This window comes from Eleutherodactylus coqui, chromosome 1 (assembly GCF_035609145.1).
Source record: "Eleutherodactylus coqui strain aEleCoq1 chromosome 1, aEleCoq1.hap1, whole genome shotgun sequence".
Classification (NCBI taxonomy): Eukaryota; Metazoa; Chordata; class Amphibia; order Anura; family Eleutherodactylidae; genus Eleutherodactylus; species Eleutherodactylus coqui.
The window spans coordinates 50,711,622-50,738,473 of record NC_089837.1 but is presented as its reverse complement, the minus strand read 5'-3'; the positions used below and the strand labels follow the sequence as shown (position 1 = coordinate 50,738,473).

General features: G+C 44.7%; 1 protein-coding gene across 2 annotated transcripts in view; it reads left to right on the top strand.

The window, feature by feature from the left end:
- Positions 1-13,838, top strand: part of LOC136620727 (cytochrome P450 2C5-like) — a 78,788-nt gene extending 64,950 nt beyond the window's left edge. For both annotated transcript variants that reach the window (XM_066595670.1, XM_066595673.1), the window contains 5 exons: positions 1,378-1,554; positions 11,019-11,160; positions 11,690-11,874; positions 12,821-12,962; positions 13,067-13,838. In XM_066595670.1, the coding sequence (XP_066451767.1) occupies positions 1,378-1,554; positions 11,019-11,160; positions 11,690-11,874; positions 12,821-12,962; positions 13,067-13,245 (825 nt within the window). In that variant the 3' untranslated portion in view covers positions 13,246-13,838. The remainder of the gene's footprint in view (positions 1-1,377; positions 1,555-11,018; positions 11,161-11,689; positions 11,875-12,820; positions 12,963-13,066) is intronic.
- Positions 13,839-26,852: the final 13,014 nt, after the last annotated feature.

Sequence of the window (26,852 nt, the reverse complement as noted above, 5' to 3'; positions counted from 1 at the left end):
GCAAAGAACCATGCAAAATGGTGAACATATTTTTTTCCACGGTATCTCTAAATTAACGACTACTTAATAAGATTTTCCGTATGAACACCAGATAAACACCAGTACCAAATTAACTCGGGCGAAGCCGGGTATATCAGCTAGTATAACACATATAATTGTTCATAGCCATTTAGTCACTCGAATAGACAGTTATAGAGGAAGACATTACTTTTTGATACACTCTCGTATAAATATAGCTACACCCATTTTGGTTTGTAGCTTCTTTAGTATCTTCATGATCAACATGGTCTGTGTATGTTTTCTTGTGGCATTTGTCTCTTAGTAGACTTTATTTAATAGGTTTTTAATGCCTTAACAAAGCATTAGAAATCGCTAAAAAGTTGCCAGAGTTCATTTTTTAACGCAGGGATTTTTACAAATTGTACAATTTTGTATTTTTTTATTTTAAATGCTTTAGCGCATCCAAAATTAAAATTTAAGAACACAAATTATATCAAAGCTGTGAAGACACCAAAAAAAAAAAAAAAAAAAAAAACCTATGGAAAACTTCATCAGCACAGGAAAGCTTGAGAAAGACCCGGGTATTGGGTTGAAACGTTGCTGCTGTTGTGACCATGGAAGAATAAAGAAATACACTTTTTGGGTATGCACTATGTTCATTGATAGTCTTACTACACCTCCTGATGCTGCTTCCTTGTGGTGGAATATTGATACCTATGGAAAGCTATTTCACGTGCCCAGGTCCTTTTATGTAAATGAAGTGTCTCCGCTCTGAAGCTTCCACCATGCATCATTACTGGAAGTTCTCTGAATGTATTGGAAAAATAAAAACAGTGGTTGCAAGAGTCTACAAATCTTTTAGCTCTTTTATTTTTGTTTCTTTATGCCAAAGGTTCTACTGGGTCTTTCCACTGTGCAATTAACAGATATCAGTAAGTCACAGTTCACATTACGTCTTGGCCAAGCATCGAATGGAACATATGTTTTGATGCAAAAAAAATACTGCTTGGTCCATAGAATTAGTCAAACATAGCTCAAAAGTACATGCTTTTGACTTAATATCACCCTTTTTCCTATTAAGTTAAATTTATACAAATTTTGGTCTAAAACGCTTAGTGTTTAACCATAAAACTTTATGTACAGGATGTTAGAGTGAAAATATTTGTTGGTTTTATGTATAATGGACACAAAAATGTCAACATATGGCTTCATGTATAAACTACATACTATAAAACCTTGTACTGTTATACTTAAATTATATATACTTACAATTTTTTAGCAAGTATGTTTAATGATTATGATAAATGAACATTAAAAATATGACGTGATGTAAACAGACCCTTACATACATGTCTTCGTTTATACTTCCCTCCACAGTTGTACAATGCATTTCCATCTGTGATGCGCTGGATTCCAGGAAGTCACCAAGGTATCCGAAAAAACACCAATGAACTACATTCATTTATTAGAGAGATCTTCATGAAGAAGAGGGATCAACTGGATATCAATGACCAGAGGAGTCTTATAGATTGTTTCCTGGTCAAACAGAAGCAGGTGAGGTTATAAGACGGGGTGATAGTGGTAGGTAAGGAGGGTTCCCTTCTAGAATGACACTGACTGTTTTTGCTTTTCTTTAGCTGTTTATTTTATTGAACAGCCCGCAACCAATAAAAAATAAAAAAAACTTCATGGTGCAGGTATTACTAAGTATAGGGAACGGTTATGTTTCTCCTTGTAGAGAGTACAAAGTAATCCTACAGGCCATGCAATGACCCTCTGGGAAAATTATCATCCAAACAAATAGTACAATGCTTCTGCAGCACCACCTATTGGAATGTAGCTTTCCTAAAAGTCAATGTCCTGCTTTCTAACAGGTTTTGCAACATTACTAAGGATATAAGCAAAACAAGAGAGTCTTACCCATAAGATTCTTACTACTCATCAGTAGTGGCTGGGTAAGAGGACCTTGATGTGGGTTGGGAAGGTACGAGGTCGGAGTAAAGAGACTTAAAATTCCCAGAGGAGCATTGCACAGATTATACACCTCCTTATATCTATCTGGCACTCTCCATGAGGAGAAACTGACTCCCATTCCCCCAACACGCATCGCAAACCGCTTACCCAGCTAACCAGAAACTTATTGTTCATTGATGAGGGGCAAAAACATCAAAACAGCTCTCTGTACATGGTTATTTTTTCATATGGAGAAGACTTTGGTTTGGTTCATATTTTTAAGTAAAACAAAATATTGCTAAAGACGCTCGTGGTTGCCCTCATCCACTCCCAGCTTGACTACTGCAACTCGCTACTCATCGGCCTCCCCCGCACTAGACTCGCTCCGCTCCAATCCATACTAAATGCAGCAGCTAGACTCATTTTTCTATCCAGTCGTTATTCAGACGCCTCTGCATTATGCCAGTCGCTGCATTGGCTGCCCATCCACTGCAGAACTAAATTTAAACTCCTCTACCTCACTCACAAAGCTCTGCATGGCGCTGCACCACCATACATCGCCTCCTTCCTGTCAGTACACCACCCAGCCCGCTCACTCCGATCGGCTAACACCCTCAGACTAAACACCCCTGTAATACGAACCTCACATGCTCGCTTACAGGACTTCAATAGAGCAGCACCCATCCTCTGGAATGCTCTACCTCAAGGCATCCGGACAATTCCCGATGCACGAAATTTCAGACGTGCCTTAAAAACGCACCTCTTCAGGGAAGCATACCAAATCTGCTGACCTAGTCCCTTGCCCCTCCCTATGGTGCTCCACCCTGTTTTGCCTTCTGACAAATGATCTGTACATAAAATTTCCTATTGCCTGTGTTCCCCACCCCCTGCACCTCCTGTACCACCCTCAACCTATTTGTGTCTAACCCAATGTATCTCACATTGTAATTGTTGCAATTGTTGTATTGTTTTGCATTTATCCATGCCTGAAAGCGCTGCGGAATAAGTTGGCGCTATACAAATAAAGATTATTATTATATTTTTCATACAATTTAATTATCCATAATAGGATTCCAATTACAGAGATAAAAAAAACTTATCAACCAAAACTCACCACTAGCATAAAGAATGATATGTCATTGAAAAATGGCAAATTTTAAGACTGACTAGTCAAGTTTTGCACTATATATTAAACAATATTAGTAAATCTAAGTGACGAAGCCTGTTTGCGCCTTAGGATGGCTTCACACGAGTGTGTGTACATAGGTGTGCACATGTGTGTACCCCTGTATGCACAAACACACGTGGATGCAGGTACGCATTGCCTTCAATGGAGCTGCGACTCCTGCCAGCGGCTCCATTGAAGGCAGTGGTCTGACGGCACCCCGTAATTGTTTTTCAGGGAAGGGCTTTAAATATAAGCCTTTCCCTGAAAAACAAGCCAAACTAGTGTAAAAAAAAAAAACAAACACTCACCTTCCTTCAGCTGTCGGGGCTCAGCCGCGTCCTCTCTGCGCTGTCCCCAGCTCTGCAATACAGTTTTTTGAGCAGGCAGGGAATTAAAATCCTGTCTGCTGAAAGATCTCCCCCCCACAACTCACCACTCACCCCCGCTACCCCCCAAATTTTTTGGCACGAGCGGGCATGTACTCGAAAATGGCAATACTCGCTTGAGTAATTTGCCTTAGTGAGTACGCTCATTCATCTCTATTCTGGATGCACATTTGAAAAACTATCACTTTTTTAAAAATAGAACATGCTGTGTTTTGTCTTCTGCAAGTGGATTAACCCCTTAGTGACCAAGCCTGTTTGCGCCTTAATGACCAGGCCAAATTTTGCAAATCTGACACGTGTCAATTTAACATGGAAAAACACCAGAAAGGTTTTGCATATCCAAGCGATTCTGACATTGTTTTTTCGCCACATGTTGTGCTTCATTTAGGCGGAAAAAATAGACCGATAGAAATTGTGTTTATTTATTAAAAGCGCCAAAATTGGGAAAATTTTGAAAAAATCGTCATTTTTTCACATTTCCAACTGCAATATCTTAAATATGTGCAAACATAATATAGAAATTTTTGCTAAGATTTATATTTCCACCCGTTTACTTTATTTTGGGCGCACATTGGAAAAACTTTCGTTTTTTTTAAACTATTTAGGAGACGTACAAATTTAACATTACTTTTTAGCATTTTGAGGAACACTTTGTTTTCCTATACCAAGCCGAGATTGGAAAGGCTCATGAGTGTCAGAATAATAGATACCCCCCCAAATGACCTCATTTTAAAAACTACACCCCTTAATGTATTCACTGAGGGGTGTCATGAGTATTTTGACCCCACAGTTTTTTTTCAGGAATTAATTCAATTTAGAGGAGAAAAAGTAAAATTTCATATTTTTGCAAATCTGTCATTTTAAAGACATATTTTTTTCCTATAGTTTACATGAAAATCAGGATTTACACCCCAAAATGGATACCCCTATTTCTCCCGTGTTCAGAAATATACCCATTGTGGCCCTATTGTTATATCTGAGTCCACAACGGGGCCCAAAATGAAAGGAGTAGTCAGTGTCTTTCAAAACAGAAATTTTGCTTGAAGTCCTTTTAGGCCCCATAGCACACATGTAGAGTTCTTGAGCGCCCAAAACCATAGAAAACCCCCACAAATGACCCCATTTTGAAAACTAGACCCCTTAAGGAATTTATCTAGGGGTGTACTGCATATTTTGACCCCACAGTTTTTGAATGAATTCAAACCAAGCAAAAGGAAAAAATTGTGATTTTCGTTTTTTCGGCAATTCTGTCATTTTAAAAACAGCTTTTTTTGTACAGCACACATATGAAGGAAGACTTGCACCCAAAAATGGATACCCCTGTTTGTCCCGTGTTCAGAGACATACCCATTGTGGCCCTAATCTTATGTCTGGATACACAACGGAGCCCAAAATGAAAGGAGCGACCGGTGGCTTTCGGAACACAAATTTTGCTTGAAGTCCTTTTAGGCCCCATTGCCCACTTGTAGAGTTCTTGAGCGCCAAAACCATAGAGAACCCCCACAAATGACCCCATTTTGAAAACTAGACTCCTTAACGAATTTATCTAGGGGTGTACTGCGCATTTTGACCCCACAGTTTTTGAATAAATTCAAGCAAAGCAAAAGGAAAAAATTTGGATTTTTGTTTTTTTGGCAATTCTGTCATTTTAAAAAAAGCTTTTTTTGTACAGCACACATATGAAGGAAGACTTACACCCCAAAATGGATACCCCTGTTTGTGCTGTTTTCAGAAATATACCCATTGTGGCCCTAATCTTATGTCCGCATGCACAACGGGGCCCAAAATAAAAGGAGTAATTGGTGGCTTTCAGAACATAGATTTTGCTTGAAGTCCTTTTAGGCCCCATTGCCCACTTGTAGAGTTCTTGAGCGCCCAAAACCATATAGAACCCCCACAAATGACCCCATTTTGAAAACTAGACCCCTTAACGAATTTATCTAGGGATGTACTGCATATTTTGACCCCACAGTTTTTGAATAAATTTAAGCAAAGCAAAAGGAAAAAAATAGGATTTTCATTTTTTGGGCTATTGTGTCAATTTAAAAACAGTTGTTTTTGTACAGCACACATATAAATGAAGGCTTTCACCCCAAAATGGATACCCCTGTTTGTCCCGTGTTCAGAAACATACCCATTGTGGCCCTAATAGACTTACAGGACCCATGGCTAGGCCTACAATGAAAGGAATACCCGTTGGATTTCAGGGTACCACTGAATAAATTTCAGGCCCCATTGCCCACTTATAGAGCCATTGAGCGGCCAAAACTATAAAGAACCCCCTCAAATGACCCCATTTTGAAAACTAGACCCCTTAACGAATTCATCTAGGGGTGTACTGCGTATTTTGACCCCACAGTATTTGAATGAATCTAAGCAAAGCAGAAGGAAAAAGTTACGATTTTCAATTTTTTTGGCAATTTTTTCAATTTAAAAACAGTTTTTTTGTACAGTGCACATAGGAATGAAGACGTTCACCCCAAAATGGATACCCCCGTTTGTCCCGAGTTCAGAAACATACCCATTGTGGCCCTAATCTACTTACAGGACGCATGGCAAGGCCTATAAAGGACGGAACACCTGTTGGATTTTAGGGCACAACTGAATAAATTCCAGGCCCCATTGCTTATTTGTACAGAATAAAGATTGACTCCCTAAAAATTCCCCCCCTCCCCCTCCGCGCCCTTTTTGGCGTTCGCAAATCTTAGATAAAAGTAAAAATGTGAACTGTGTAGTATTTCCGAAGACAGGGGTAATTACGGAGGCTGGTTGGAATGGGCCCATGGGGCAATAAAATCGGGTATCCCCCCCCCCCCTCCTCTCATGCTTTTTGGGGGTATTTCATGACCTCAGTGGCGGGTATGGGGTGTAAAAAGTGGCGTTCCGTGAGTCTCCGTAAGCTTGATGAGGTGCGGCGGTCTCACACAGAAGGCGCTCAACAAGGTGCTCCTGGAACTGCAGGAAAGCGAGCGTTCCTGGGGCTTCTTGTAAAATACGTATCACAGGTAGCGGTCTGAATAACGCCGGGCTCACGCGGGTGCAGGCGGAATCCGCTTGCGGAGGCCCACAGCGGATCCCATCTGTGAGCCCGGCTGTGACCCTGCGTACGGCTGCGTAATGTACTGCGCATAACTGCCTACTCACACAGGCGGTCATGCACAGTACACCTTTGTTTGTATTTCCCGCACCATCGCTTAGCGATGACGCGGGTACCCGCAGCCCGTATACAATGTAGTTGCGTATGGGCTGCGGGTATATCCGCGACCATGGAGCACAATGGGCTCTATGTTGCCGATATCCGCAGTAAAATAGAACCTGCTGCGTTCTCTTTTCTGCGAGTGGATTACGCAATTCTGACCCGCTAATGTGAGCGGAATTGTGTAATCCAATGCGATTGATCTGCGTATTACCACGGATCAGACGCATGCGGAATCCGTCATTCCTATCCGGTCATGTGAGACCGGCCAAAGGTAGATCGCTACCTTTTTATCACGTGACCGGGGACCGCTCAACGAGGCCACCCGTCACTGCTCCAGGCTCTCTGTGACCGTTGGTCGCTGGGATCAAGGAGATTTTAAATTTCCTGGGCTCCCTGACTCCTGCGCATGTGTCCGGCTTTTTGCCGGCAATCGCATGTGCAGAATCCTGGAAGGTCCACGGAGGAAGATCGCGTCGGGGTTCAAATACGCAGGCCTCCGGTAAAAAGATTCATCTCCTCTCACCGATCGCATTAGTGAGGGGAGATGAAACTTCAAATTTTTTTTTTTACTTTTACGTGATCGCCATTATTGGATAATGGCGAACACGTGACCAGGAACCGCTCACCGCGGACCCCCATTAAATCTCCATGCTCTTGGCTACGTTTTGTAGCCAGGAGCAGGGAGAATTTAAATTATCCTGGCAATCCACAGCTTTTGCGCATGCGCCCGCCATTTTGGCGACGGGCGTGTGTGCAGAAGCTGTGGTAAGGTCCGCGGATAAATCTGGGGGCCTTAGGTACGTACTTTCATCCTCCCTCACGGATATGATCCATGAGGGGAGATGAAACGTACGCTTTTTAAACTTTTAAAAACTTTTTTTTACTTTTTTTTTTTTTTACTTTTTTACACTTTTTTTTTACTTTACATGATTACTGTCATCCATTGGATGACAGTGATCATGTCCCCGGTATAATCTCTCTGCTCCTAGCTACACATGGCAGCCAGAAGCAGAGGGATTTTAAATTTCCCGGGGCTCGAGCCCGTCTGTTCACGCGCCCGATGTCAATCATCGGGCGCGCATGCGCAGACGGGGATTCGGGTCCCGGGACATCGGGACACCGCTGAGGACTGGGGGTGAGTATTTTCACCTCCCCTCATGGATCCGATCCATGAGGGGAGGTGAAACTGACTTTTTTAAAACTTTTTTTTAACTTTTTCGCGATCGCCGCTAACCATTGGATAACGGCGATCGCGGTACCGGGGACCGCTCACCGCAGTCCCCGCTGACATCTCCTGCCTCCCGGCTACCTACAGGAGCCGGGAGCCAGGAGATTTTAAATCTCCCGCGCCTCCGGGCCTTCTGCGCATGCGGCTGACGTAATGCCGCCTGGCGCGCATGCGCAGAAGACCGGCTTCGGGCCCCGGAGCGGCAGGAGAGCGGGGAGCAGCGTGCCAGACCTCGGTGAGTAATTTCAGCTGCTCCGATGGATCCGATCCATCAGAGCAGCTGAATCTTTAACTTTTATGTCCTTTTATTTACTTTTTTTGCGATCGGCGCTATCCATTGCATAGCGCCGATCGCAATGCCGGGGGGGGGCTCCGAACAGCCCGGGATGACAGCTCCATGCTGTCAGCTACCTGCGGACACCGACAGCATGGAGCTGTCACGTCCACAGCCCGAGGGGCACTATTCTCTGCAGGAAGCATGTTTTTACGTCCTCAGAGAATAGAGCCCACTTCGGGAGGACGTAAAAACACTATGGGCTGGTCGTTAAGGGGTTAAGTATTTCCACCCCGCTAATGTGAGCAGAATTGTTTAATCCAATGCATTTGATTGATCCAGATATTACCATGGATCGAACTTATGTAGAATCCGTAATTCCTATCCGATCGTGTAAGACCAGCCTAGGATAGATCACTGCCTTTTTATCATGTGACTGGGGACTGCTCAACGAGGCCACCATTCACTGCTCCAGGCTATTGGCAACCTTTGGTAGCCGAGAGTAAGGAGATTTAAAATTTCATGTGCCGTTCCCGCCTTCTGTGCATGTGCCCAGCATCCTGCCAGTGGGCGCATGCGCAGAAGCCAGGGAAGGTATGTGGAAGAAGATGCATCGGGGTTTAAATATGGAGGCCTCTGGTAAGAAGTTTAATCTCTTCTCACCAATCGCATCGGTGAGGGGAGATGAAATGTTAACTTTTTAAAAAAACTTTTATGTAATCGCCGTTATCCAATGGATAACGGCGATCATGTGACCAGGGACCACTCACCGTGGCCCCTATGAAATCTTCTCCGTGCTCTCGGCTACCATTGGTAGCCAAGAGCAGGGAGATTTAAAATTTCCTGGGCAATCCTCGACTTTTGTGCATGCATCCGCCATTTTGCTGATGGGTACATGCGCAGAAGCCAGGGTAAGGTACGCAGATAAAGATCTCATTGTGGGACAAATGCGGGGACCTTTGTTATGTAATTTCATCTCCCCTCATCGATACGATCTGTAAGGGGAGATAAAGCTTTAACTTTTTAAACTTTTTTTTTTTGCTTTTTTTAATTTACATGATCACTGTTATTTGATGGATAACAGTGATGATGTGACTGGGAACCGCATGCAGTGGTTCATACAGTCCGATCAGCTGAAACTTTAACTTTTTAAAAAAAAAGTTTTTTGATCGCTGGTATCTATTGGATGACTAGATCACCGTGGGACATCGCGGAGAACAGGGGTGAGTACTCTCAGCTGCCCCCATTGATCTGATCTATTAGGGCAGCTGAATCTTTAACTTTCTTTAACTTTTTATTTACTTTTATGCGATCTGCATTATCCATTGGGTAGCGCTGATCACATTGCTTGAAGAAGCTCCCCATGGCCCCCTATGACAGCTCCATGTTGTCGGCTGCCTCCAGGAACCGACAGCATGGAACTGTCACGTCCACAGCCCACATGGCTTTAATCCTTAGGGGATGTATGTTTTTCTGTCCCTGAGGATTAAAGCCCACTTAGGCAGGGCGTAAAAAGGCAATGTGGCTGTCACTAAGGAGTTAAATTCACCAATATAGGTGACACCTATATATAGATAACACAGGATCCACCATTCATAGCTGGTGGTGGTCACAGCTGATCTCCTTCTCCCTGTGCAGGTCACAGAGCATGCCAACAGTACTCTCCCATAGAAGTCAACGTGTCTCCTCCTTTTCATTGTGTTTGTGGCCCATTAGATTGTTATAAAGCACATCTTTAAATACCTTCAAATGTACCTCAGGCAAAATTGTTGTTCCTATAGTCAACAAATAAGTCAGAGGTGTATGAACTCTTTTAAACTGGAAAGATTATAAATCACTGAAAAGGGATTAAAATCTACTTTAATTAATACCGATTAAAATGTTTCTGGCTGACAAACTTATACATAGATTAGGAACTGCATGTAAAATCTGAATTTATTGATACTCACCCAGGATTCCTCAGCGTGAAGATTCTTACATGATCCGTTGTATACTCTCCCTTTTATAAATTGATGAGAGAGGTATGTATTTATATATGTATACGTAATAATAGGCTTGCTGTGTAGTTGGGATATTTCACTGTCTACCGGGTTTTACAAACACAGATATACACTACACACACATGGGAGTATATCAGTACATATACCCTATGCTCCAAAAGAACAGGAAAGAGGATTCATGTATATACCCCTGATTATAATAATAATCTATATTCTAACAGGATAAAAAATCTACAATAGAAAAAAAAAACTGAGCTTATAAAAGAATGAATGTTTCACCCTCTGGTTTTAATTAGTAGAAAAAATACAGGTGATTCATTACTCTTAAATGACAGCTTTCCCCGATTCTACAGTGCCACTGCGGGTCCTAGGGTGGCCACTTCATAATACTATCACCTGTCCTGATGAGATTCTACCCATGGGGATCCACCAGTGACTTGTAAAGATGCTCTTTTCCCCTGAGCCCTCAGGGTCCCAACACAGTTTTAGTCTAATTCTTTCCAAAGAAGAATCCCTTTAAAGAGAATCTGTTAAGTTCCTTATAATTCCCAGGGTGCGGGCAGTACAGTTTAGTGATAAATGCACTGGCGTCAGTGGTCTGTCACTTCAATTGATCTACTGAGCAGCTTTGTTACACTTACTATTGAAAGTGTGCAGCAAACACACTTAAAATACTCATTGCAGGTCAATTCCCATAGTGGAAAAATTCCTTAACATGCTGTGATAGAGATTAACTTTTATCCAGTATGCTTTTTTACCCCCTACACTGTTTCCATAATGTGCCCCAATATCATATTTTGCGCATTGCAGGAGAAACCAAATCCAGAGAGATATTTCCATGATGAAAACTTAATATCTCTTCTATCGGACTTGTTTACTGGTGGCATGGAAACAACTGGTAGCACATTGAGGTGGAGCCTTCTACTAATGATGAAATACCCGGAAATCCAAAGTAAGGAGATATCACTTTTGGTGTGAATATATAGCCACAATCTATCATATATCAATGTAGGTACATGCGCTGAATAGTCACATTATTTGTAGTAGCACATTGGACCTCCTTTGGTCTTCAGACCCACACCAATTCACCATGGCAAAGGTTCTACTAGATGTTGAAGCATCTATGACTGTCGCCTGACTTGAACCTCATAGAAAATCTTTGATGGGATGTTAAGAAGGCAGTTAATGCACACAGCCCATAAGGAATTGTCTGAACCCTCAGGAATGCTGCCAGAAGCTGGGGTCTCCCCCTACGTAACATTTGCAACATGTCATCACAGCAGAAGAGTGCCCTACTATGTACAACTTGTCATTAGGGGGTTAAATACTTCTCAAATAGCAGTAGTCATTAACAGTAGCAGAAAATAAACTGTCTCTGATATCAGATTACTAGTAGCATTTGAAATTTGGAAATGTTTTATTCATGTCAAATTTAGGCTAACATTTGAGGACATGAAGGGTTTTTCTTACTATATTCACAGAATATGTTCAAAAAGAAATCGAAAAAGTCATTGGTTTGGCTGAGCCTCAGATGGCGCATCGGCAACAAATGCCGTACACAGACGCCGTTATCCATGAGATTCAGAGATTTGTTGATATTTTGCCAAACAATGTGCCACGTTCAACTACTCAAGATGTCACTTTAAAGGGCTGCTTCCTACCAAAAGTAAGATTTAAAAAAAAAAAAAAAAAAAAAATGGGAGTGTCTTGATTTGTGAAAAATGTGTGCTTTTGTTGTCTTATGACATAGTGAAACAATTTGAAATAATGAAAGCTCTTGTTTTTTTGACAAGTTCAAGAAAAATACAAAGCTCTGATATAATGAGGGTTTAAGAAATAAATAGACACAGGATATAGACATAAATCAAGACAAAATCACATTCCTGGGCCATATTTTTCCATATCTCTATGGTGGTCTATAGGTCGCCACCCTGTAACTCAATATACAACGTGATTAAGAGCCATGAAATACAACTCTGTTCATCAATGGTTTTGCCACATTTTAGCCACTCATGTTGGCATAGTTAATCGGGTCAGGGACCACCACCAGACCAGCAGATTATCATATATTAAGGGTAGATTTAATTTTCTGACACACAGGCAAAGATGTATTTAGAGGTCTGTAATAAAATCAACATATCTTATACCAACAGTTCATAATAAATCTCCCTCAACCTCTAATCATACACATGGCATATGCTTTGCAACAAGGTGCCCTTCTTTTCAACTATAGTGAGAGAGAAACATTATTTCATTTATTTTCTTACCTTTCCTTTTGGCTTGACATAATTTATAAGTTTGTGATAGTCCAAGTATAACATCCCTTTCTAACCCCAGTGGTTATGGTGTGAATTACAGCCTGTCAAATGTCCCTGGCAGGTCACGATAATGTATGGAATTTGTATTGGGAGATATTGGACTCCATATCTCAACTCTTTACAATAAGGATGGTTATCTGTAAGTGTAAATGCACAGGCATAGACTAGCTTTCTGACCTACTACCATCAATCCAATAAATATATATCATGGGCCTGAGAAGCTGCCAAAAGATTGTATTATTCCCTTTAATTTTTTTTTTGGCAATCGAGAGAATCATTTATAAATCTTTTCAGGGGACTTACATAATTCCATCGCTGACCTCTGTCCTACGAGATGCCAAGTACTTCAAGAAACCTGACGAATTTTACCCTCAACATTTTCTGGACGCTGATGGAAACTTTGTCAAAATTGAGGCCTTTTTACCATTTTCTGCAGGTAAGCAACACTAATGTAAAGATGTTGAACACCTCAACAATTTAGGTGGACTGTCTGCTACCAGACCCAATGATGGACTAATATTCTTTATGTTTCTGTTGTAGGGAAGAGAGGTTGCGCTGGAGCAACCATGGCTAAAATGGAGCTTTTCCTCTTCTTTACAAAGCTGCTACAGAATTTCACATTTAAGGTTCCTCCTGGGGCAAAGCTGGATCTCAGTGCTGCTGCTGGCTTTATTGTTCTCCCACAAAAACATGAGATCTGTGCAATTTCTCGTAATTAATGAACAACATTGTTGTCTGATGTACTTATCTCTCTTTATAGTTGTGTTCATGCAAAATAAGGCTATTTACTAATCTTAAATGTTTGGCAAACTGCTCAAAATATAAAAGAATGGTCCCAAACTTGTGCATAAAAGTGAGGCTGCATTTAGAATTGCGGGTCCCCTAAATGGCAACATTTTGTGACTTCCCATTCAGACATCAGGGAAAATTCAACCTATAGGGAACATAGGGCAGCTTTTGATAAATTTTCTGCTCTTGCCAGTTGTGAGGGGGAATGGGGCCAGCAGCTGCTCAGAGAGGATGACATAGCTGTGTAGTTATGCTACACAGCCTCAGGAAGAGGGGAGGCATAGATAAGTTTGTGTGCATTCATGATAAAGACCACCTGAGATCACCCACCCCTCACAGCCAGGAAATTTGAATGTAGGAAATACTGCAAACAGTATGAGGAGAAAAACACAGATAAGTGAATAGTTTATTTTCTGCAGCATCTTAGGAAATGTGTGCTTTGATTTTTCCTGCACAAAGGTTACCGTAGCCTTTAACTATAAAAAATACAGGTAATGCTACAAAAACTAAATTAAATAGAAAATACTTGGATAATAATATTATAACTGTCTGCTATAAAACATTTACTTATAGCTTAAGAACTGCTGCCTTGGTTTTCATGCGGTTTTCTTTTTCATGTAGCTAAGATATCGGACATCATATAGGCTTTGTTTTATCAAGATTTGTTTGGCAATTCCGAAGCAGTAATAAAGATTTGGGGCCACATTTGCGCTTCAACATTATTTTCTTTATCAAAATTGTTTTTGTTTGTTTTTCAACATAATATAGTTCCATTGCATTACACTTCACTTTTGTATTGTTTAAGTAATACTATTTACACTTTTAATAGCAATGAATGTTATACATAAATCACATATGCATTATAGTCACCGTAGTGCAAGGTGTATTTTACAATGGAAAATAGTTGTATTGATTTCAAAAACATGTTGAAAGAGGAATAACACACTTAGAACATCAGCCTCTCAAACTTGGCTTCTGTAAACCCTTATTTTCTTAGTATATTCAAAACAATTTGAGAATGTATTTGGAATCTTGGATGTCCATGTGTATCATTATGTGTATATTTATTTGCCTTCAGGAGGGAATAATGGCTGTCAATCTAATACCTTACATTTCAACAAGAGATCTTTCTAATTTCCCAATATTAAATAACCCTCAATTACAATGAATAATTCAACCCCTTTTAGGCCGGCTGCACACGGCCGTGATGGTCTCCGCCGCGGAATATTCCACGGCAAAGCCCATCACAGCGCCCCCCGAGACCCCATACTTACCGGCGGATCCGGCGTCCTTGCTCCCGCATGATGATTTCCCGTCCACTGCCGCCGCATCACATGACACGCCCACCGTGTCACATGACGCGGCCGGCCGTGTCATGTGACGCGCCGGCCGCGTCATATGATGCGGCGGTGGGCGGGGAAGCGTTTTCACGCTATCTTCCACTGTGCTACAGCGGGAGATAGCGTGAACGGACGGCTTCCATTGACTGCAATGGAAGCCGTCAGCGCGTACACCCGCGGCAAATAGAGCATGCTGCGTGTGAGGACGGGAGATTTCACGGTGCAGAATTCCGCGGTGGAATTCCGCACCGTGTGCCCTGAGCTATTAGGTTCAATAGAACTCTAATAGCTGCGGGCAACGCAGCGGATTTTCGCCGCAAATTACGCGGCGGAAATCCGTTCGTGGGAAGGAGGCCTTAGTGTTGCGTTGTGTCCTTTTTCTCCTCCTATCTTTGTGAGATTCTGAGTTTAGTTGTGATATTTTATGCTCTAAAACATTAAGCATTAGATAACTAAATAAAAGTTTGATCGATAAACCTGAGAAGTCAATGGACTAAAGGTCATAGACATCTCCATTTTGAAGCATGATGTATCCAGGAGTTCCACATCTGATAAAACCTGGACAAACTTGTATTATTTAAAGCAAATAGTCTCGTATGTACAGTGATCTGCCAGCACTTTCTCTAACTGTTTGGTATTAGGGGGAATAGCAGATCTTCACCTTCTAGTTAACATGAGTTTAGTGGTTAGCATGAAATGGCAAGCCCATTTCCGAAACTAAGGGGAAAACACTTCCCATCCCAGCAACAAAGCTATTTTGGGGCTTTTAGAGATTTTGTAATCCATTGTCATTTGTGTAATTTGAAATATCTCGTCCCAGTGCAAACGTATCTTTGAAAAGTCCCATGTCAAGTGAAAGATAGTCCCTTCATGTCCATAGTCTCTTAAGCATCTATCATTGATGTTGGGAAATCTTCTCGCCAATTTAGAGGGTGTATAGTAACACCTAGTTAATAGTTTATAATGGGATTGTAAAACATTAGCACGCATCGTGGATTTGTTTGCCCAATCAAAAGACGATAGCCATTGCTTTGGAGAGAACTTTTCTCCCAAGTCCCGTGCCCAATTTAATAGGTGTACTTTTTTATTTTCTCCCATCTCTCCATAAAAAGTGCGGTAATATCTCCTAGTGAAAGATCTGTATACTTAGCCCTATTTGAAGGGGGAGATATAGTAACTAGAGATGAGCGAGCACCAAAATGTTCGGGTGCTCATTGCTCAAGTCAAACTTTTCGTAATGCTCAAGAGTTCGTTTCGAGTAACGAACCCTATTGAAGTCAATGGCGTGCTCGAGCATTTTTGTATGGGACCGATGCTCCGCATAGCTGATGACTTGTCAAACACCAGAAAACATCAGAAAGTCATGGAAACACCACAGAAACGGATAGGGAAAGGCAGGGGCAGCATGCATGGCTGCATCTGAGGCTCCCAGGTCCCACTATTAAGCCAAAATGGGGGCAAGAGTCTGGCATCACCCACCTAACAATTTACTTTGGACAAACCCTCATTAGCAAATCACATCTTAGCTAAGCACCACACTAGCTGCAACCAAGGACAATCACTGCCTGCGGGTGACACCGCTGCCTCTTCTCCTGGGTTACATGCTGGCATTGCTGTCCAAGCCCCCGCATGACCCTGCATCCACAGCGCACACAAAAGTTTCCCTGCGCAGCGTTCAGCTGCCCTCATGACACACGCTTGCTTCATAGCCACACCACTCATGTCTATTTCTCTGTGCGTCTGCCATGAGGAGGAACCGGAGGCACACACTGCAGAGGGTTGGCAGGGCCAGGCAGCGATCCTCTTTAAAAGTGTGGGCGATAGTGATAGCCCACAATGCTGTTGAGAATTGATGATAAATTGACATACGATTATCATGCGAATCCTGTGCCACCTCCGTCACAAAATTATCAGGAGTCGCAAATGTGGGCATAAAGGTGACTCAGGTGCCAGCACTTCTACACATCTCCACAATGCAGCAGCACATACTAACACCAAAGATTGGTTTGAAGCAGGAGGTGTCGCAAAAGTAACCACCACAGGTATACAGTGACGCTGTAATCACTAACGCTTCCTGTGAATGCTCCAATCCTGTAACATTCCTGTAGCAGAAGTATGCCAGACCCCAGTAACATTTCTGTAGTAAAAGAATAGGCAGACCCCAGTAACATTCCTGTAGCAGAAGTATAGGCAGACCCCTGTAATATTCATGTAGCAGAAGTATACACAGACTCCAGTAACATTTCTGTAGTAAATGTATAGGTGGACCCCAGTAACATTCCTGTAGCAAAAGTGTAGGCAGACCCCAGTAACATTCCTGTAGCAGAAGTATAGGCAGACCCCTGTAATATTCATGTAGTAGAAGTATAGGCAGACCCCAGTAACATTTCTGTAGTAAAAGAATAGGCAGACCCCAGTAACATTCCTGTAGCAGAAGTATAGGTAGACCCCTGTAATATTCATGTAGCAGAAGTATACACAGACTCCAGTAACATTTCTGTAGTAAATGTATAGGTGGACCCCAGTAACATTCCTGTAGCAAAAGTGTAGGCAGACCCCAGTAACATTCCTGTAGCAGAAGTATAGGCAGACCCCTGTAATATTCATGTAGTAGAAGTATAGGCAGACCCCAGTAACATTTCTGTAGTAAAAGAATAGGCAGACCCCAGTAACATTCCTGTAGCAGAAGTATAGGTAGACCCCTGTAATATTCATGTAGCAGAAGTATACACAGACTCCAGTAACATTTCTGTAGTAAATGTATAGGTGGACCCCAGTAACATTCCTGTAGCAAAAGTGTAGGCAGACCCCAGTAACATTCCTGTAGCAGAAGTATAGGCAGACCCCTGTAATATTCATGTAGTAGAAGTATAGGCAGACCCCAGTAACATTTCTGTAGTAAAAGAATAGGCAGACCCCAGTAACATTCCTGTAGCAGAAGTATAGGCAGACCCCTGTAATATTCATGTAGCAGAATTATACACAGACTCCAGTAACATTTCTGTAGTAAATGTATAGGTGGACCCCAGTAACATTCCTGTAGCAAAAGTGTAGGCAGACCCCAGTAACATTCCTGTAGCAGAAGTATAGGCAGACCCCAGTAACATTTCTGTAGTCAAAGTATAGGTGGACCCTAGTAACATTCCTGTAGCAGAAGTATAGGCAGACCCCTGTAACATTCCTATAGCAGAAGTATAGGCAGACCCCAGTAACATCTCTGTAGTAAAAGTATAGGCATACCCCAGTAACATTCCTGTAGCAGAAGTATAGGCAGACCCCTGTAACATTCCAATAGCAGAAGTATAGGCAGACTTGAAGCCGGATACACACTTCTCCCTCATTAAAAAGGGAAACCTGCGAGTGGAAATAAGATTCACTATCCGTACTCCACATACTGTAAATATGATAGTATACACCATCATCCCTACTATTCTTGAAATAAATCACAAAAGAGAAGTCCTATATGATTACAACTAAATATGAACACTCTTCAACTTACGAATGTCCTTAAATCTGATTCTTATACTTTGGGAATATTTGTGGGCGTATACCCCAATGACTTCCTGCCAAGCTTCAGTGTGGCTAAAAGGCCTTTGGCTTATATAATTAATACCAATGATTCCAGTCAGTGAGGAAGGCACTGGGTGTTAATTGTACCATGTAACAATGAGAGAGCCATCTTTTTTGATAGCTCTTGATTAGCCCTAAGTAGTGAAATCTTTCCTACAGCTTTTATAGACATTTCAAAAAGAAATTGTGAGAGTTACACATACCAGAATACCCAAATACAGTGTTACCATGCGCCGGTTGCTGGTCCTCCCGGCTTGGCGATGTGTGGGGTCCCGCGGTCAAGGTGCGTCCCCCATCTTCTTGTCCGGCTGCCGGGGACGCGGGTGCCTGGCCGGCGTGGGTGGTGTGGTGCTGGTGGCGCGCGGCGCCGTTCGCGCGCACCTGTTGGTGCAGCTGCCATGCACGAGCTCCCTTTTATTATGTTTTGTTGGGAGTTGGCTGTCTCCCTCTTTCCGCCCCTGTGCGGAGGCTTTTGTTTAAATGCCAGGCAGAGACTGGCAATCACTGCCAGTTATTGGTTTCCCTCAGTGTGCTAGCTAGTCTGCCTCGGTTGGTCACCTACTTTGCTATTATCTGCCAGGTTTTTCCATCTGTCTCAGTTATGCTTAGTATTGTTCATGTTGGCTATTTACTGTACATCTGCCTTTGCTGTCAGTATTCTACCCTTTCCATCCAGGTACGCCAGCGTCCCTTTTTTGGTCCCCAGTGAGAGTAGGGATCACCGTGCAGTTGCCTGCCTGGGGTTGGCCAGGAGAAAAGGCAAGTAGGCAGGGACAGGGTTTGTAGGTGAGATCTAGGGCACCTGGGTTGGTGTATCAAGGGTAGTATACCATAACATAATAACTGGCCCTTAAAATGACTCTCCAATGGAGGCCATGAGTACCCTCACAAGTCAGTTGCAGGATTTAGTGGTCGTGATCCAAGACCTGTCCGGTCGTATGGCGGCCCAGGAGCAGCGGGAGTTAGTGCATGTTTCTACCGCCCCTTCTATTCCTGAGCCCAAGTGTCCTCTTCCTGAGGTATTTTCAGGGGAGAGGAGCAAGTTTTTTGTTTTTCAGCAGGCATGTAGATTGTATTTTCGGATGCGGCCCCGCTCCTCTGGCTCAGAATCCCAGAAATTTGGATTGATTATGTCCTTACTTCGGGGTTTCCCCAAGACATGGGCCTACTCCTTACCCGAGAGGTCAGCTTGCCTACAGTCAGTTGATTTGTTTTTTCGGGAACTTGAGATATTTTTGATGAGCTGGACCGTGCGGGGTTGGCGGTATCCCATCTCATGTCTCTACGTCAGGGGCAGCAGTGGGTAGAGGACTATTGCTCTAAATTTAGACTGTATGCAGGTGAAACCTCTTGGAACGATAGCGCCCTTAAAGATGTGTTTTTGTTGGGTCTTTCTGACGCGGATCCTTCTGTCAAGGATCTACTCATTTCTCAACCCGTTCCCGTGACACTCAATGATGCAATGGAATTGGGGTTTCAAAGCTGACAGGGGGCTGAGATCTAGAAAAGAGGAACTTCAGGCCCGTAAGGCTAGGGAATCCAGCAGACCCGCTCCCACTTCTCCCATGCCAACTTCTGGTGCTGAGCCTATGGAAGTGGATCACCTAAGTCACAAGGAACATCGACGGTTTATCGCCTCTGCCTGTATTGTGGGAAAGCCGGACATCGTGTAGCGACCTGTCCTCAGAAGCGTCTACAACATCAGTCTGAAACGGCGGAAAACTTCAGATCCTAGGTGATTTTTGGGAGGATCGCCTAGGATCACAGGTACTCCCTAAGTTGTTGGTGCCTTGTCAGATTGGCTTCCAGAATTTCACTCGGTCTGGTCAAGCTTTTATTGATTCGGGTGATGCCGCCCATTTGATTAGTTTAAGTTTTGTCAGACCTCTGATGACTGAATTCTCGGTGTTAAAGATTCCCATACGCTTCACTAGTATTGATTCTACCCCTCTGTCTGCAGGGGTTGTACAATAGAGGACTTCCATGTTACAGTTCACTGTGAGTGCTCTCCATTCTAAGAATCTGTCATTCTTGGTAATGGAAAGGATGTCTATTGATGTAGTGCTTGGTATGCCCTGGTTGGCACTGCACAATCCCCGATTTGATTGGTCCACTCAGGAATTGACGCATTGGGGATTGTCCTGTCATAGTCACTTAGCTACTATATCCATGTGTTCAGCAGATGCCATACTTATTCCTGAGTATTTGTCTGATTTTCATCATGTATTTTCCAAGAACCTGTCTGAGGCGTTGCCTTCCCATAGGGAGTGGGACTGTGGTATTGTTTTGATCCCCGACAGTCCCATCCCTAAGGGAGCCATTTTCAATTTGTCTGGGCGTGAGCATGAAGCCCTTAAGTCCTATATTTCAGAGTCTCTGGACATATCAAGCCGTCCAGTTCCCCTGCCGGGCCAGGTCTCTCCTTTGTAGAGAAGAAGGATGGGACATTAAGACCTTGTGTGGATTATCGGGCTTGGAATAAAATTACAGTGAAGAACCAGTGCTCCTTCCCCCTGATTCATTGAATCAGGTGGTAGGGGCCCACTGGTTTTTCAAATTGGACTTAAGGGGAACTTACAATTTAATTCGCATCCGAAAGGGAGATGAGTGGAAGACTGCATTCAACACCTCGTTCGGACATTTTGAATGTCTTGTCATGCCCCTCAGACTTTGTAATGCCCCCGCTGTATTCCAGAGTTTATGAACGCGGTCTTCCGTGACTTCCAGGGGGTATTTTTGCTCATATACCTCGATGACATTTTGGTGTACTCCCCAGACTGCGATTCACATGTGTGGCACCTGAGGCTGGTTCTGACCCATTTGCGTGAGTACCAACTTTTTGTCCAGTTGGAGAAATGCATTTTTGGTACTTAACAAGTATCTTTCCTTGGTTATGTGATTTCACCCACGGAGATTGAAATCGAGTCTGATAAAGTGGCAGCAATCTCCCAATGGGTCAGATAACCTGAAAGCTCTCCAGTGGTTTTTAGGTTTCACAAATTTCTACCGTAGATTCATTAAGAATTATTCTGTTATTGCTCAACCCCCGACCGATCTTACCAAGAAGGGTGCAGACTTGGTAAGATGGTCGCCAGAGGCCCTAGAGGCTTTTAGTCGTCTCAAAAGGGCGTTTTCAGCTGCCCCACTGCTAGTACAGCCTGACAGACGGCGACCATTCTTCACTGAGGTCGATGCATCTGAGATGGGGGCGGGGGCTATATTGTCTCAGGAAGTCAGCAGGAGACCTGGGTATAGTCCATGTGCGTTCTTCTCGTGGAAGTTCAGTTCGGCGGAACATAACTACAATGTAGATAATCGTGAGTTATTGGTGATTAAGTGGTCTCTAGAAGAGTGGCGTCACCATCTTGAGGGGGTAAGGCATCCCATTACCATGTATACCGATCATAAAAACTTGGTATATTTCGCCAATGCTAAGAGACTCACAGCTTGTCAGGCCAGGTGGGCATTGTTTTTCGCCAGGTTTAACCTTGTCGTTACATATATTCCAGGGGAGAAGAAGTCCTCTCACTGAGTTTCGGTTCGCCGGAAAGTGAGACAGTGGCTCCTGAGAATATCTTTGCACCTGGGCTGTAGAATCTGATCTCGTTCCTCATCTACAAAATTGTCAGCAGGATGCTCCCTCGGGAGTACCAGAGGGCAGATGGTTTGAGCCAGAGACCTTGTGTCTCAGAGTCATTGAAGAGTCACTTATCTATTCTCGCAGGCCATCTAAGGGTTCAGGGGACTCTGGATCTTTGTAGTAAACACTACTGGTGGCACCTGTCACTTTGCAAAAGGGAGCAGTTTGATGAGAGGTATGGGTGCTATACTGCTGATATGGGATAAAGTCTTGGAGGCTGGATACAGTTTTCGGTAGTGTTTTTGAAAAATTTTATGAATTTTATCAGGATTAGAGGTGAAGTGGCCTGGTTTAATCTGGATTTTATGGATAGCATTGGGAGTTTGTCATTCTCTATCTTTGTGTGCCAAGAGTCTGTCTTGTAGATTAGAAATATGATGCTTGTGTCTAAGCTATTGCCTTCTTGGTGTTGCACATGCATATATCATTCAGTACTAATTTGGTATCTCTAATTGTTTACAATGATAAGTGCCATTTATAAACTGATTTTAATTTCATTATTTTGTATTCTAAATTAGATTGGGCTCATGTACTTGCTATCTTTAATTGTCAGGCAAAGGAAATAAAGATGCCTCGGATTCTTGCTTTTAGCATTAGCCAGCAAACAACTACTGATGTTGAGTTAAAATCATTCATATGAAAATAATCTCCTAACTTTTCTATGACTGCGGCAGTAATATCAGGATTAGTGAGTAACCCTACATTAAATTTCCAAGTGTATGGTATCCTGGTTTGGGGATCGAATATGATTTCTGAGAATACAGCATCATGATCTGACCAGTCACAAACCATGTGATGGGAATAGGTTAACAGCAGTAATGAGACCGTGTTAGTGAGAATCCAGTTCAGTCTAGAGTAGAGATGAGCGAGCACCAAAATGCTCGGGTGCGCGTTACTCGAGACGAACTTTTCGCGATGCTCGAGGGTTCGTTTCGAATAACGAACCCCATTGAAGTCAATGGGCGACCCGAGCATTTTTGTATATCGCCGATGCGCGCTAAGGTTTTCGTTTGAGAAAATCTGGGCAATTCAAGAAAGTGATGGGAGCGACACAGCAAACAGATAGGGCAGGCGAGGGGCTACATGTTGGGCTGCATCTCAAGTTCCCAGGTCCCACTATTAAGCCACAATAGCGGCAAGAGTGCCCCCCCCCCTCCCAACAACGTTTACTTCTGAAAAGCCCTCATTAGCAATGCATACCTTAGCTAAGCACCACACTACCTCCAACAAAGCACAATCACTGCCTGCATGACACTCCGCTGCCACTTCTCCTGGGTTACATGCTGCCCAACCCCCCCCCCCCCACGACCCAGTGTCCACAGCGCACACCAAACTGTCCCTGCCCAGCCTTCAGCTGCCCTCATGCCACGCCACACGCATGTCTATTTATAAGTGCGTCTGCCATGAGGAGGAACCGCAGGCACACACTGCAGAGGGTTGGCACGGCTAGGCAGCGACCCTTTTTAAAAGGGGCGGGGCGATAGCCCACAATGCTGTACAGAAGCAATGAGAAATCCAATCCAGTGCCACCTCCATCTGGAGCTGCACACGTGGGCATAGCAATGGGGAACCTATGTGCCACACACTATTCATTCTGTCAAGGTGTCTGCATGCCCCAGTCAGACCGCGTTTTTTTATAAATAGTCACAGGCAGGTACAACTTCGCAATGGGAATTCCGTGTGCACCCACAGCATGGGTGGCTCCCTGGAACCCACCGGCTGTACATAAATGTATCCCATTGCAGTGCCCATCACAGCTGAGGTAACGTCCGATTAAAAGCAGGTGGACTTCGGCCCACACTGCATGCCCCAACCTGACCAGGCTTTTTAATTCATAGACACAGGCAGGTACAACTCCCTATTGTGAAGTCCCTGTGGACCGACAGCATGGGTGGGTGCCAGGAAGCCACCGGCGGCACATAAATATATCCCATTGCATTGCCCATCACAGCTGAGGTAATGTCATTTTTAATGCAGGTGGGCTTCGGCCCACACTGCATGCCCCAGTCAGACTGGGGTTCTTTGGAAGTGGACACATGCAGTTACAACTCCCTGTGGACCCACAGCATGGGTGGCTCCCTGGAACCCACCGGCGGTACATAAATACATCCCATTGCAGTGCCCAACACAGCTGATGTAACGTCAGCTGTAATGCAGGTGGGCTAAAAATTAATTTGATTACACAGTAGGCGAGGGCCCCCAAAAATTGGTGTACCAACAGTACTAATGTACCTGAGAAAAATTGCCCATGCCCAACCAAGAGGGCAGGTGAAACCCATTAATCGCTTTGGTTAATGTGGCTTAATTGGTAACTAGGCCTGGAGGCAGCCCAGTTAAAATAAAAATTGGTTCAGGTGAAAGTTTCAACGCTTTAATGAGCATTGAAACGTCTAAAAATTGTTTAGAAAAATTATATGAGTGAGCCTTGTGGGCCTAAGAAAAATTGCCCGCTCGGCGTGATTATGTGAGGTTTCAGGAGGAGGAGCAGGAGGAATATTATACACAGATTGATGAAGCAAAAAGGTCCCCGTTTTTGATGGGGATAGAGAACGATGCTTCCATCCGCAGGTGCAGCCTACGTATTGCTTAGGTATCGCTTAGGTAAGCCTGTCGGCACTGTCGGTTGACAGGCGGGTACGCTTATCTGTGATGATTCCCCCAGCCGCACTAAACACCCTCTCTGACAAGACGCTAGCCGCAGGACAAGCAATCACCTCCAGGGCATACAGCGCGAGTTCAGGCCACGTGTCCAGCTTCGACACCCAGTAGTTGTAGGGGGCAGAGGCGTCACGGAGGACGGTCGTGCGATCGGCTACGTACTCCCTCACCATCCTTTTACAGTGCTCCCGCCGACTCAGCCTTGACTGGGGAGCGGTGACACAGTCTTGCTGGGGAGCCATAAAGCTGTCCAGGGCCTTAGAGAGTTTTCCCCTGCCTGTGCTGTACATGCTGCCTGATCTCCGTGCCTCCCCTGCTACCTGGCCCTCGGAACTGCGCCTTCGGCCACTAGCGCTGTCGAATGGGAATTTTACCATCAGTTTGTCCGCCAGGGTCCTGTGGTATAGCATCACTCTCGAACCCCTTTCATCTTCGGGAATGAGAGTGGAAAGGTTCTCCTTATACCGTGGGTCAAGCAGTGTGTACACCCAGTAATCCGTAGTGGCCAGAATGCGTGTAACGCGAGGGTCACGAGAAAGGCATCCTAACATGAAGTCAGCCATGTGTGCCAGGGTACCTGTACGCAACACATGGCTGTCCTCACTAGGAAGATCACTTTCAGGATCCTCCTCCTCCTACTCTGGCCATACACGCTGAAAGGATGGCAGGCAAGCAGCATGTGTACCCTCAGCAGTGGGCCAAGCTGTCTCTTCCCCCTCCTCCTCATCTTCCTCCTCCTCCTCCTCACCGCGCTGAGATATAGACAGGAGGGTGCTCTGACTATCCAGCGACATACTGTCTTCTCCCGCCTCCGTTTCCGAGCGCAAAGCGTCTGCCTTTATGCTTTGCAGGGAACTTCTCAAGAGGCATAGCAGAGGAATGGTGACGCTAATGATTGCAGCATCGCCGCTCACCACCTGGGTAGACTCCTCAAACTTTCCAAGGACCTGGCAGATGTCTGCCAACCAGGCCCACTCTTCTGAGAATAATTGAGGAGGCTGACTCCCACTGCACCGCCCATGTTGGAGTTGGTATTCCACTATAGCTCTACGCTGCTCATAGAGCCTGGCCAACATGTGGAGCGTAGAGTTCCACCGTGTGGGCACGTCGCACAGCAGTCGGTGCACTGGCAGATTAAACCGATGTTGCAGGGTGGCAGCGTCCGTGTGGGACTTGCGGAAATGTGCGCAGAGCCGGGGCACCTTTCCGAGCAGGTCTGACAAGCGTGGGTAGCTTTTCAGAAAGCTCTGAACCACCAAATTAAAGACATGGGCCAGGCATGGCACGTGCGTGAGGCTGCCGAGCTGCAGAGCCACCACCAGGTTACGGCCATTGTCACACACGACCATGCCCGGTTGGAGGCTCAGCGGCGCAAGCCAGTGGTCGGTCTGCTCTGTCAGACCCTGCAGCAGTTCGTGGGCCGTGTGCCTCTTCTCTCCTAAGCTGAGTAGTTTCAGCACGGCCTGCTGACGCTTGCCCACCGCTATGCTGCCACGCCGCGCGACACCGACTGCTGGCGACGTGCTGCTGCTGCCACATCTTGATTGCGAGACAGAGGTTGCGTTGGAGGCGGAGGAGGAGGGTGGTTTAGTGGAGGAAGCATACACCGCCGCAGATACCACCACCGAGCTGGGGCCCGCAATTCGGGGGGTGGGTAGGACGTGAGCGGTCCCAGGCTCTGACTCTGTCCCAGCTCCACTAAATTCACCCAATGTGCCGTCAGGGAGATATAGTGGCCCTGCCTGCCTGTGCTTGTCCACGTGTCCGTTGTTAAGTGGACCTTGGCAGTAACCGTGTTGGTGAAGACGCGTACAATGTTGCGGGAGACGTGGTCGTGCAGGGCTGGGACGGCACATCGGGAAAAGTAGTGGCGACTGGGAACTGAGTACCGCGGGGCCGCCGCCGCCGCCATCATACTTTTGAAGGACTCCGTTTCCACAACCCTATACGGCAGCATCTCCAGGCTGATAAATTTGGCTATGTGCACGTTTAACGCTTGAGCGTGCGGGTGCGTGGCGGCGTACTTGCGCTTGCGCTCAAATACTTGTGCTAGCGACGGCTGGACGGTGCGCTGACAGACATTGCTGGATGGGGCCGAGGACAGCGGAGGTGAGGGTGTGGGTGCAGGCCAGGAGACGGTAGTGCCTGTGTCCTCAGAGCGGGGTTGGATCTCAGTGGCAGGTTGGGGCACAGGGGGAGAGGCAGCGGTGCAAACCGGAGGTGGTGAACGGCCTTCGTCCCACCTTGTGGGGTGCTTGGCCATCATATGTCTGCGCATGCTGGTGGTGGTGAGGCTGGTGGTGGTAGCTCCCTGGCTGATCTTGGCGCG